Source organism: Solanum tuberosum, unplaced genomic scaffold, assembly GCF_000226075.1.
Source record: "Solanum tuberosum cultivar DM 1-3 516 R44 unplaced genomic scaffold, SolTub_3.0 scf00192, whole genome shotgun sequence".
NCBI lineage: Eukaryota > Viridiplantae > Streptophyta > Magnoliopsida > Solanales > Solanaceae > Solanum > Solanum tuberosum.
Genome location: NW_006239115.1, coordinates 355,753 through 369,971, shown reverse-complemented (window position 1 = coordinate 369,971; position 14,219 = coordinate 355,753). Strand labels below are relative to the sequence as shown.

The 14,219-nt window shown below is 27.3% G+C and overlaps 1 protein-coding gene across 1 annotated transcript; it reads left to right on the top strand.

The window, feature by feature from the left end:
- Window positions 1-500: 500 nt before the first annotated feature.
- On the top strand, window positions 501-2,649 carry LOC102592364 (myb-related protein 305-like). Its single transcript, XM_006355097.1, has 3 exons — window positions 501-633; window positions 1,132-1,261; window positions 1,908-2,649. Exons 1-3 carry the CDS (start codon window positions 501-503, stop codon window positions 2,647-2,649), a joined length of 1,005 nt encoding a protein of 334 aa, XP_006355159.1.
- The last annotated feature ends 11,570 nt before the right edge of the window (window positions 2,650-14,219 follow it).

Below are 14,219 nucleotides of genomic sequence, written 5' to 3'. Positions count from 1 at the left end.
AATATGTGTCAATCCGTCTTTTATCCAACCTATTATGTCATCCAACTCACTTTTACCGAATATGAAATATAAGCGTGCCAATTTGAGAAATTATTATCCATTTTATGTTAATCCGTTCATATTTGATCCAACTCATCTATTTGTCATCATTACTAACACCAATAAAATAGTAAAGATAACCAAAGCTGAATATGCCTTCACTCGAGCCTCACAAAGGCAGAGGTATTATTTTTCTCCTATCAGCTGCCAGAAATTCCAGCAGTGTAATTAAAGCTTGACATAAGAGTGTGCTGGTGTTGATAATTACTACTCATTTGGAATTTATACTATCATTTATTTTACATAGCAAGTGTAGCTAACTCTCTTGTCACACTACTAATTATTTCAACATTTGTTTGCCTATATATACCATCTCTCATTTCCACAAAAAGAAAGACACAAAATAACAAACTTTCTTTATATAAGATAATAATAATAATAATTATTATTATAGACATAAAATGGGAAGATCCAAATGTTGTGATGAAGAGGGATTGAAGAAAGGTCCATGGACACATGAAGAAGACCAAAAACTATTGTCTTTTATTGATAAACATGGTTGTGGTAGCTGGAGGGGTTTGCCTGCGAAAGCTGGTAATTTTAACTACTGTTTTCGTCTTAATTTATGCAAAAATCGTTATATATATAGATTTGAACGATTGATTTGAACGGTCCAACTAATAGGAATGACAATAGAGCAAGACAGGATGAGTGTGAGGTGATTGAACCCCCTTCCTGTGTTCTGTCCCCACTTCATTGTTATCCCTAGTCACGGTCCAAGACTATCTATAACTAGTGCTAGATTGCCTTGCCTAGTTACATGAACTTATTTCTTTTTCGTGTAACGTTTTTCATGTGTGATTATTGCAACTTAATAATAAATTGATATTTTCTTTTCATTTCAATTTATGTGAAACACCTTTTATGGGCCAATTACGTGATAGTGAGACTTGAACTCATGACCCTTAACTTGAATCAGAAATCCTGTTATTATATTATCTAAAAGTTTAATTCGTTAGAAAATACATTTTTATATAGGTATATACTATTATGTAACATTTGCTAATCACTCCTTTTTGCTTCTATTTTTAGGTCTGCAAAGATGTGGGAAGAGTTGTAGGCTAAGATGGATAAACTATCTAAGACCTGATATCAAGAGAGGAAAATTCAGCTTACAAGAAGAAAGAACCATCATTCACCTTCATGCTCTTCTTGGAAATAGGTATACATACTATAATATATATATATATATACTTTTTTCGATCCGTTTATTTTTACTTGTCCAGTATTAACTTGGCATATTGAGCGATAAATAAAATGACAATTTTCACTATATCATTCTTTGAATATAATAAATTTAGTACTTTGAGAAATAATTATAATTAATGAGTAATAAGAGTAAATTATTAGAAACTAAGTGATAAATTATCTATTGATTTTTAATTTTCTAAACTGGACAAGTAAAAGTGGACGTTCATTTTTAGTATAGTGGACGAGTATAGTGGACGATCAAGAGTAAATAACACATTAATGAAGGACAGTAGTATAGTAGTAATAAAAAGATAGCAAATGATGATAGAACTCATAAATAGCCAGTTACCTTCGTTTCTGCCACAATATTATTCTTTCCCAATCCCCATAGTCACTGTTTTTTTTTTTAATAGCCATAATGCTACTTATGATACTGTCTATGATTAAAATAGTGCCCTATTATAGTAGTGTCCACATTCAATTAAAGTCACCATTGATTTGGTTTGATCCAATGTTACCACAATAATTTCATTTTTTCGTCTAATGTTTTTCATGTATGATTATTGCGATAGTAAATTGATTATATTTTGTTCCTCTCTTTTTTAATGATATAACAGATGGTCAGCAATAGCAACTTACTTGCCAAGCAGAACAGACAACGAGATAAAAAACTATTGGAACTCCCGTCTGAAGAAGAGGTTAACCAAGATGGGAATTGATCCAATGACACACAAACCAAATGGTGCAGGCTCATCAAAATATGTTGCAAACCTTAGTCACATGGCTGAATGGGAAAGTGCAAGACTAGAAGCAGAAGCTAGACTTGTTCGAAAATCGAAAATCCTCTTCAATAGTCACAATTACAACATTAACCCTACTACAATTTCACAACAATTACCTTATTATCAACAACTTCCTTGTCTAGACATATTGAAAGCATGGCAAATGACTAGCACAAAATTACCAACAATAAATGATATTAGTCATGCCATTCTTCTTAATAATTCAAGGAACAAAAACCTCGAATCATCGATACCATCAACGTTAAATTCCTCAGAGAATATTTTCGCGAACAACGTACCAACTACTACAAAAGTTGGTGATGATCATCAAAATCTTCATAATTTGTCTACAATCAACTCATGTTTTGAAGATGATCAACTCCAAACAGAACTTCCAACTTTCATGCAGGAATTTTCAGGGGTATTTCCGGAATATACACAAAATTCAACAAATGGATTACAAATGGATAATATTATGGGAAGCTTCTATGGAGATTTTGAAGATAACAAGTTAATTAATTGGAATAATTTCCCTAATTATTTGGTTAATTCACCAATTGGTTCTCCGGTATTTTAAGTTCTACTTTATAGCTATAGAAAATTGTTCTTCTCTAAGAGTTTGATTAGTTTTTTTTGTTTTATTACAAAGATTTTGTATCTCTAGTTCCTTATTAGACTGAAGTTTAGTTTATGAAATGATTGAATAAAATTTAAAATCATGTACCCTTATAATGTTTTTCTCTCTATTATTATAGTTTAAAGTATTTTACACACTATTAAAAACACTAGAATTAGCAACAAACTTTGTCGCTGGTCTATCGCTATTTTACTCGCCAACAAAATTTGTCGCAAATTCGTTGTTAAGTAGGATTAGTAATGATTTTTACTGTTTAACTATAAAATTTGTCCGTCACTAGATCAAAGTTTTTTAAAAAAATAGTGACATGCTCTAAGTTATAAAGTCAATAAATATATATATATATATATAGAGAGAGAGAGAGTAAGGTCAAAGAGAGGAGAGATATTGCAATACAATCAATATCATATGGTCCTGGGAGGCCCAAAAAAAAATGTATCATCCATGTTTTTTTTGTAATTTATTTAACTAATTAATGCCTCCATGTTGTTTCTACTCTTTTTTGTTTTATAACATTTCGCTTTCTGATATAGGTCCATCAAATAAAGTTAGGTAAATGAAATTATTGCTAAGGTCTTTGAAGGAGTAATTAAGTAATGGACCAATGAGGGAGTAGTAAATACTCATTCATATTTAACTAGAGGTTTCAAGTTTGAGTTCAATCTCCTGGTATAGAATTGTCTTGTTAGGGAGCGGTATAGCTTCGAATGTGGAGCTTTCGGTGCAAATTCAAATTTAGTCGGACTCTAATACGAATATCAGACACCAGGTGAGAAATAAAATATGAACTATTTTGATCTCTTTCACCATATATTATACGTAAAGGGTTATCCTCCTTTTCTTTTCTTTTTTTGTCGTGAGCTGCATTTGAATATATTGAAAAAAATAATATTTTTTGAATGATTCACTTCATCATATTCATATATATACATGTGTATACATATTTGATACTATATAATATATAAAAAGATAACTCATATGATATCTGTTAATTTGTATATATTTAGTGCATTATTCATCTCATAAATTGATATACGTTTACTTGCTTTAATATCTTTATAATTTTATATTAGCATATAAATGACTTATAAATTCATATATATATTTATTTGTATTGATATTCATTGATCCACATAATTCACTAATTATAAGTGTGTATAAGTGAAGGAAATTAAAAAAATATTATAATGGACGAATAAATAATGTATAACTTACATAAATCTCATAGTTTTAATATGAAATTACAATCTATCCCTCATTAGTTTGTAATTACATTAATCCCTTAAAAAGTAACACAAACCGGATACATAATATGTAGCTCAGATACATTAAAGAGTATCTCGGATACATTATAACATAAACCGGATACATAATATGTAGCTCGGATACATTAATATGTAGCTCGAATACATTAAAAAAATAAGGGATTTTAGAGGTTTTTAGAAATAGAAGGGGATATTTAAGGGAAACATAAGACGTGTATTTCAGTAATTTTTCCATAAATATTATCGTAATGGTCCAACGACTAAGATCCAAAAAATTATGACATAATATATGAAATAAAGTCACACTTGAATCTTGATGACTAGATAATAAATTTAGACATTATTTCTGGTAGGCATGCATGAAATTTATATATAACATTTCTCGTTTTTGCTATAAGTACATCAAATAAAGTTAGGTAAATGAAATAATTGCTTAGAATCATATCCATTCGATTATATTTCTTTTCTGCTTCTTAAATTATAAGTGAACCCTTTCAAATCTCTTTCATCAGATATTACGTAATACCATACGTTATATATCATTTTCGTGTCAAGAGTTTTATTTGATGAAAAATATTATCACAAAAATATTTAACCAAATAATTAGTACTCGTGCGAAAATATTCTTCCTATTATAAAAAGGTGTGAAGCAGACGGATGGGAGTTTCTTAGTCATTACTAACAATGTAAGCTATGGTGCCTCCAAAGTATTCAGTCGATCCTAGCTAACCCTTCCACGTAATATTTATTTATAATTTAGATAATTAAAGGGGGGGGGGGTATGAGGGTCAAAGGTGTTGTGGTAGGATAAGGGTGGGTGGGAGGAAGACAACGAACATAAAATATATTTCTTTTCTCTTGTAATGATAAATTATACTCCCTCCGTCCCTATTTAGTTTTCCACTTTAGAAATGACACACAGATTAAGGCAACAATGATTAGCATAGCGAAGTTACAATTTTACCCTTATAGTACAATTTACAATTCAAAATAAATTAACTCAAGATAACTAATCAATGTTAGGAAGTTCATAAGTTTATTTACTTTATTTATGACAACTTTATTTAAATAAGGGTCTCATAGGAAAAAAATTGTTGTCCTTTCTTGATTTGTCAAAATGGACAACTAAATAAGGGACAACTAAAAGAGGAAATATGGACAACTAAATAGAGACGGAGAGAGTATTTTAGATATCAATCATATGACTTTTTTTTAAAATAACGATATGAGATGTTATTTATGACACCTCCTTTTTTTTTCTTTCATCAAGTAAGTTGTTTTATGTTTTTTAATGATTTTTTTTCTAAAGAAAAAACTTAATAAAATATTTTGATCAATTAAATATATGAAAATCTATTAGATCTTGATAAAATCTAGATAATAAATGATGATACTAAAGTTTTCGCTTTCCCTAACATGTATGTGGGGTCTTTAAAATAAATAGCACGTTCATTTATAAGAGGGTGTTTGGATTGACTTGAAAGTTGGTCAAACCTACTTTTAAGTCAATTTTTTGCTTCTGGAAGTGTTTGACAAATGTAAAAAATAACTTAAAATAAGTTGAGAAGTGTTTGGCAATGTCAAGAATGACTTAAAATAAGTCAAAAACCAAAAGTAGGTATCTTCCTACTTTTTATTTTTTGACTTAAAAGTCATTTCAGTTTGACTTTTTATTTTTGACTTAAAAACTACTTTTTAGATATCAATCATATGACTTTTTAAAAAAAATAACGATATGAGATGTTATTTATGACATCTCTTTTTTTTTTACTTTCATCAAGTAAGTTGTTTTATGTTTTTTAATGATTTTTTTTCTAAAGAAAAATTTTAATAAAATATTTTGATCAATTAAATATATGAAAATCTATTAGATCTTGATAAAATCTAGATAATAAATGATGATACTAAAGTTTTCGCTTTCCCTATCATGTATGTGGGTCTTTAAAATAAATAGCGCGTTCATTTATAAGAGGGTGTTTGGATTGACTTAAAAGTTGGTCAAACCTATTTTTAAGTCAATTTTTTATTTCTGGAAGTGTTTGGCAAATATAAAAAATAACTTAAAATAAGTTGAGAAGTGTTTGGCAATGTCAAGAATGACTAAACATAAGTTTAAAATGACTTAAAATAAGTCAAAAACCAAAAGTATGTCTCTTCCTACTTTTTATTTTTTGACTTAAAAGTCATTTCGGTTTGACTTTTTTATTTTTGACTTAAAAGCTACTTTTTTAAAGTCAATCCAAACGGGCCCTAAGTCCCTCTCGTCCATGTGCTTGATGTAATGGAATATTAATATTTATATTTGGTGTAATACATAGTCAATTTTTTTACAAAAATTATATATGTGCATGCATTTTTATTTGTCTATTAAGTAGTTAAATTAATTAAATAAAATATATATTTCATTAATTACAAGCATCAATTTCAAGTAGAAAATATTTAATGTTTTACGACTTACTAATATGAACAGAGAGATATTCTAGGATTCCTAGAATATGGGTGTGGACCTTAAAAAAATGTATATATTAAGTGAAGAATTGATCCCTAGTCTAGATCTAGGTAAATAACAACATGTGCACCAATTAGTCTTCTTGTTGCACAGGCCCCATCAGATATCATCATAGTTTAAGAAATATATATATACATAAAATATTTAAGTAATGGAGAGACCACGAATTCACATATCCATATTTTAGCCTTAAATCACACATGTAGGTGAATGCATATATATAATTAAAAAATATGTGTTAACTTAGCTATACCTATTAGACAAATGAGAACACATAAAAAAAGCTTTAAAATTTAAATAAAAAATAAATAATTGAAACAATTTATTAGGAGTTGAGATGTTTAATTGTAACAATGCTTAATTTGAATGTCTAAACAGTAAAACTTTCAATTGAGATTTTCTCACCTCACTCATTTGGACTCTCGCTTGAATCAAAAAATCATTTTGTGTTGATTGTATATATATAACTTATATGTGATGACATTCGAGTTTGGCAAAAAGATCAGTTGAAATTTAACAACATAAAAGCTTCAGCTTAGTTATATATATGTATCCATTAACATATATATCAATCCGATCCTAATCCTGATCCTCTTTGCTTATTTTATGTGTTTATTTTTTGAATATCTTGAATAAAAAATTTTGACTTCTCTATTACCCGAAGATTCTTTATAATTGAATATATGGTAAATGAAAGGTATAGTTTAATTAGGGCACATCCTCATGTTTCTTCCTTTATGTACTACTACGTATGTGAAGGAAATAAGATTATTTGAACATTTGCCTCTATTTTGTGTTGGGTTGGTTTTTAATTAATTTTTTTTAATATAATTTTTCCGTGGAATATAAATTTATATTTTTATATTATAATATTCTATAAATCACGTCCTGTATTCTTAAAGAACTTATGTCCTACTCGCTAGACATGTCGATTTTTAAGAATAAAAATTAAATATTGGCTTATTTAAAGAAAAAATCGTACCATTAAATAAAGGAAATGAGTGATTCTAAAGACAACACGAGAACAAATGCAATGTTAGATCGATATTTACTAAAGATTTTTACAATTAACTATCTCCATATATATATTTATACATGTCATTTTTGCAACAAAGTTAATTAATGAGGGAATTGAATACTCATAAATTAAATCAACGTAAATTAGCAATCACTAAGGGACATTGAAAAAGAGAAATTTAAAAATTAACAAGTGTATATACTGTAACGTGCAGTTTTTTAACATGAATTTTGCATGTATGCAATGATGCAAATTACTGTACTCCAATTTACAAACACGTACGTACGTAGTAATATTTCTGATAAATAATGAATGACTATTATTCAGTATTCTAACTAATTAATTCAATATGGTTGGCTAGAAGAAGTTAGTATTTATTCATAATTGTATCAAATTTTTAAAAAAATATTCTAAAACTTGAAATGTGATCATATTTTAATTTTGAATATCTGATTTTTAAATATTTTTAATTTTAAAAAAATTTGCTCGAAATAATACAAATTCAAACATAATTTCAAGTTACAAAAAAACTTTAAATTTTCAGTCTCGGTCAAAGAGTTTTAGAAAACGTTCTTGGTGGAAAAAAATAGTGAATGAAGGATCCTAGTGAATTGAATTGGGTCCATGAATCTAATAAATGGTGAGAATTCTTGATCTCTCTCAATATCTCTCTCAATTCGAAAAATCCAGGATTTGAATTGATGTCCTCTCATTGATTCCTCCTAAATTGCATTGATTTTATCCTAAAGATTTCATTTCAATTGGAATGGTTATTCATCGTGTACGAGGATCCCCGCTAAGCATCCATGGCTAAATGCTTAAATAGCTCAATTCATAATTGTCGAATTCGTACGTTCAATTCCTACTGAATGCACGCCAATGGGACCCTCCAATAAGTCTATTGGAATTGGCTTTGTAGTAATGGAATCTCATCATCCATACACAACAAATTAATGTGGTATATTCATATATCATAATATATGAACAATAAGAACTAGCATTCTTATTGAGACTATAACAATAGCTAGGGAAGAAAATAAATTTATGGATGGAATCAATTATGCAGTATTTATAGACAAAAGTATTTGGTTAACTTCAAAATCTATTATGAAATAGGATCGAAGGTTTATCAATTTGTATAGCTTTTCGGTCATTAATTTTTAGGGTTGTTTATATATTATTTCAAATCAGGTTAATTTGAAGGCAAAAATTTGTTTGTACATTCAAGTTTTATTTTTTAAGTTTGTATTTTTTTTCATTAATATGAAAATTCCGCAATATGTGAAATTTATCAAATTTGTCTCAAATATTATACAATTTTAATAAATGAACAAAATATATATAGTTTAGAAACAAGGTACCAAGTATCTTAAGACACCGTATTAATAAATCACATATCTTCATGTTTCTTTTATAAATAAATGCTTCCGATTATATGATATTACAAACTTTTAAATATACGCAATTTTACAAAGATTCATCGGTGCAAAAAATCAATAATAGTATTAATTACTAACTATTTTTGTAATATTATCCTTTGACAGTATAAACAATCTATTCACATCGAACATGAATCTCTCACAAAATATAAATTTAGGGGTCAAATTTTATGGTTAAAAATAAAATAGAATTTCACAACTTAAAATTCGAAATCATGTCTATTTAAGAATTTGAAGCTTCATAAATAAACATTAATTTTAAATTAAATTAAAAAACTTTAAATTTAAATCCCAAATTCTACGATCAAACGCCGATTTAGAGTTGAATAAATATGCGAGAAATTAATTATATTTTCCTCTTTTAACTTAACTTGTGAACTCTATGAATCCACGTTTCTGTATTATTCTCCTTCATTTTGGAATTTCTTTCATTAAAGAATTGCAAAATTAAATAAATCACTTGTGTAAAAAAAAAAAAAAAAAAACCCTCAACAAGAGGCAGAACCTCCATAAATATGAATTATGGTGGGCTATATTTGATTCATGGCTATAAATATTTGTGTTTTATTGTCTGAAATTACCTGCCATTAATTAGTACTAGCACATTGATTATGAAATTGTACCATGGAGCAACCATATTTAATTACGTATTTATCCCAATAGATTAATGGAGCCTGGACCATCGTGGTCTTGTCATTTCGATATTATTCTCTCAGTTCACTTTTATTTATCTACTAAGGAATTTGATCGTGATTTGCGCAGTTAAGAAATATATATGTAAATTTATTTTAAAAAATAACTATGATACAAGAAATAAAAAATCAATCATAGAAATAAGAAAAATGATGAAATCTCAATACAAATATTTTTGTAAAATTAGAGTTGGAGTGAATTACATTTTTATTATCAAATATTTTTCAAAATTAAAAGACTAATTTATTAAGAAAAAAAATAATCATATATCATGATTTTAATACATAAAATTCAGATAAACATAGTTAAGGAATTGATATTTTTTCTTATTTTGTCAAATGATAAATTTACTATCCGATGAATCTTCCTTTAATTCGAAAAAATAAATGACGAAATTAAAAATAGGAGGAAAAAGAGATAAATATTTCTATTTCATTTCTTCTTTGATAGTTGATCCTTTCTCTGTCCTTGTTTTTTCTCTTATTCGTCATCGTCTAAATAATTATTTTTCTCTATTTTTTATTATCATCTAAAGAAACCTCTATTGCTAATTTTTCGTATATATCTTATATTATTCTGGTAATTCTTTAGAAGTAGAAGAAATGAACAAATTTAAATGGTTCTTCACCATAAGAAATACCTAAGAATTGCGTATTTCAATACTTAATATGCATTTTTTTTGAGCCATGAGTAATAAAAAGTAAGTAAAAAGAGAAAAATAACAACACAATTTTTGTCCAAAGGTCCCTTAATCACAAAAATAAAGATGATAAAAACTCAGTTAATCAATGCAATTATTTTTTAGCTTTTATCAGGCACCCCTTCTATCCATATCCAAGAGCCTTTTCATGGAGTCAAACTAAAGTATAAATCTGATGCTACAACAATAATATAGAATATCACTATTTTAAATATGGAATAAAAAATAATAATCTTGAGTAGGAATATAATGAAACAGAAAATATGAATTTATATAGACAAAATTGAAGAAATTAATATCATAAGGTATCTTAAATTTTGAAATTAAATAGTTGGGGGTTATGAATATGAAAATTTAAAGAAATGAGTTAACAATATTAATTAACGTAAAAGTTCAATTAGGTATAAGTTACGGAGATAAGAATTTTAAAATAAATAAATGAAGAAAAAAATAAAATAATGAAGACCAAAAAAAAAAACTCATGTACTATTCAACATTTGTTGGGTGTTGAAGTTTTATTAGGAAAGCAAACAAATAAACTTCTTTTCTTTTTGTGTTTAACAAAATTGAAAGAGGCAAAAAATACAATAAAAAAAGAGACAAATATCTTGAAATATTAAAATGATAAATATTGAGACTTTTAATTTTTTGTAACAAAGAATAATAATGAGTGTAAATAATTTTTCAGACATTTAAGTATAACAATAAATAGAGGAGTAGTAATTGATATTTATTTTTTTTGTACAATAATAAGTAAGTAGAAAAATATGAAAAATTATCAAAAAATTGAGGAAAAAAGATAAATAGAATCTTTGGCCAAAGAGAGGTGTAACTTCACTTCTCTAACATCTAGCTTATATTAAATACAAATTTTTAAGTACAACAATATGTAATAGCTAAGAGAAATGTACCATAGATAATATACCTTTCAAGTATGAAATTTTTTTAGAATATTGAAATCAAAACAATACATTAATGAATCTTTAAAATATTTAAAACATTCAAACTTTATACTAATATGATCATCTCTCTTGATGAATCTTTCAACATAATTAAACTTCCTTCTTCATTTTGATGATCTTGCTACTAAATTAATGTGAACATCTCTTTATAATGAATCTTTGAAGAATATATATTTGATCTACATCAAAGTGAAGAACATATCATGTCACTATCTTTTCTATGATTTCTTATGGAAAATATGAAGAATATTTTATTTATTTTTTAAAAAAGAGAAAAAAACTACACTATTAGAAAGAAAGAATGAGAAAAAAACTACACTAATAGAAAGAAAGAATGAGAAAATGAAAAATGAATATTTAACATCTCCATGGATGATTGTAATTTATAGATTTGATAATCCATAAGAATAAGTTGAAGAGACATGTTATTTAAGTAGAGAATATGAATAGATGGAGGTTTTTTTGTAACTCATTAGATATAATTAGAATAGTAAATATGATTATTTTTTTTATTTAATAAATAAAATATTTAATGAAAAGAATTAAGAAAAAAATCTCAAAAAAAGGAGAAAAAAAGATAAATATGAATGGAGGCCATAGAGGGGAGCCACATCACCTTGTCTATTTTTCTCCTTTATATTATATATAGATATAGATTATTTTAAAAATAAATTTATTAATTTAAAATAAATTAGATTGCTAAGATTGAAATTAGAATTTAATCTTATTATATATGTAATAAAATCATGTAGAGATAAGAAGAGACATGTATAAAGTTGAAATTTTTTCACTTAATATTGTCTTATAATATTTTTTTTTATGGTATCAGAGTTTTGATTCTAACCAAATTATGTATTTTGATCTCTATTCCACGATCTTTAATAGTCGATTTATCTCCAATTGGACACTTTTTGTCGGAAAAAAAATCTATATACAAGTAAAATGATACACAAAATAACTAAATAATATATTTTGGACACCTTTAACACAATAAGCTATTATAGCCTAGTGATCCTATATATATATTCATCAAATAAAACTCTTTGTCACAAAGAATAAAAAGGATAACGCTTATAAGTAATATCTGATGAAAAAGATTGAAATGGACCACTTAACCCTATATGTTGTAAGATCGAAAGATACGCTTCTAAGCAATAATTTCATTTACCTAACTTTATTTTGTGGACACTGATTGAGATAGTTCAGCAGATACTTTTTTAAATAAATGTCTTAAGGTTGAATTAATCTTCTGAATTAAAGTTTGTCTAATATAATTTACTTTTCTATTACAATTTGTTGGGAAAAAGGATAAATATACCCCCAAACTGACGTAAATGGTGTGCAGATACCCTCTGTTATACTTTTGGGACATTGATGCCCCTGCCGTCCAAAAACTAGAGCATATATGCCCTTCACTCTAACGGAGGACTAAATAGGGACACGTGGCACAATCTTATCCATTGATCCGATATTTAATAAATGTCGAGTCGATGGATAAGATTATGACACGTGTATGTCCGTTAGTATAAAGGGTATATATGCTCTAGTTTTTGGACGGCAGAGGCACCAATGTCTCAAAAATATGACGGAGGATATCTACATACCATTTACGATAATTTAAGGGTATATTAATATTTTTTCCCTAATTTGTTTTATGCACACTCAAAAGAATAGCTACTGCAACCTTCTCCGTAAAAAGATTAACTGCATGGAAGCATTAGTTAAGTAAATTAAATAACGTGGAGGGTGCATGCTTTATTTTTTCAGGACCATCTGATGTTGGTTCAGAAATATTTATTGTATTTCAGTTCCTCCTCTCATCTTTAAGTCTTATATTGACTTTTTAAAAGTGAAACAGGTAAAAATACTTTACACTATAATAATTTATTTAGAAATTTAAGTAATAATGTGCATGATTATTTGTGACATTGTTATTAATTACAGTACTTATACTAACTTCAAAGTGCAGTAATATCCAATAGTCTGTAAGTGTTGCCTAACTTTTAGGGCTCATTTGGTTACCGAACGAGTTATTTCAGAATTAATTATCTTAAAATTGTTATTCCATTTTTAATGTGGAACAAAAAGACGCACACTACAATCCTCGGATAATTAAGTACGAGATAAGTTATTCTACGATTTTATCTCAATCAAATATGCAATATATTCATCTTAAAATCAATCACGAAATTAGTTATTCCTTATCACTCGTACTAAACAAGTGTTTGGTATTTAATGATCAGAACTATGAAACAGATGCAGTGAATCCCTTGCTCTTAAAAAAAAAATTGATTCTATAAGTTCAGGTATAGACGCTTTCTAAAGTAATATTTGAATTATACTATAAATCAACGTAGTTAAGATTTGAACTACTAAAATAAAGTTTGAAAAGAAAAAACTTTTTTGTTCCCCAAACAGAAATACTTTCACATAAATGAGACAAATGGAGTATAAAATATTACTCCCTCCATTTAAAAAAGAATGACCTAGTTTGACTTGGAACGGAAAGAAAGAAGATTTTTTAATCTTGTGGTTCTAAATTAAAGTTATGTCAAATGTACCAAAATGCCTTTTAATCTTGTGGCCTTAAACATGTCACGTGGAAAGTTGAAGTTAAAGTGTTACCAAAAAAGGAAAGGGGTCATTCTTTTTTAAACAGACTAAGAAGGAAATTAGGCCATTCTTTTTTAAACGGAGGGAGTATTATTATTATGGAGACAAGTACGATGCACATTGACAAGTTGTACGATATCAAAAAATTAATTACTCAAGTGTATTTATACTTTCTTTTTTTTAGTTTTCTATTCGGTGTTCAATATTCACATTAGAGTTCGATTAAATCAGAATTCGCACCAAAAAGTCTCATGATGCAGTTTCGAATATATTCTATATATTTTAAAGTCAAACACTTACACCCATTATAT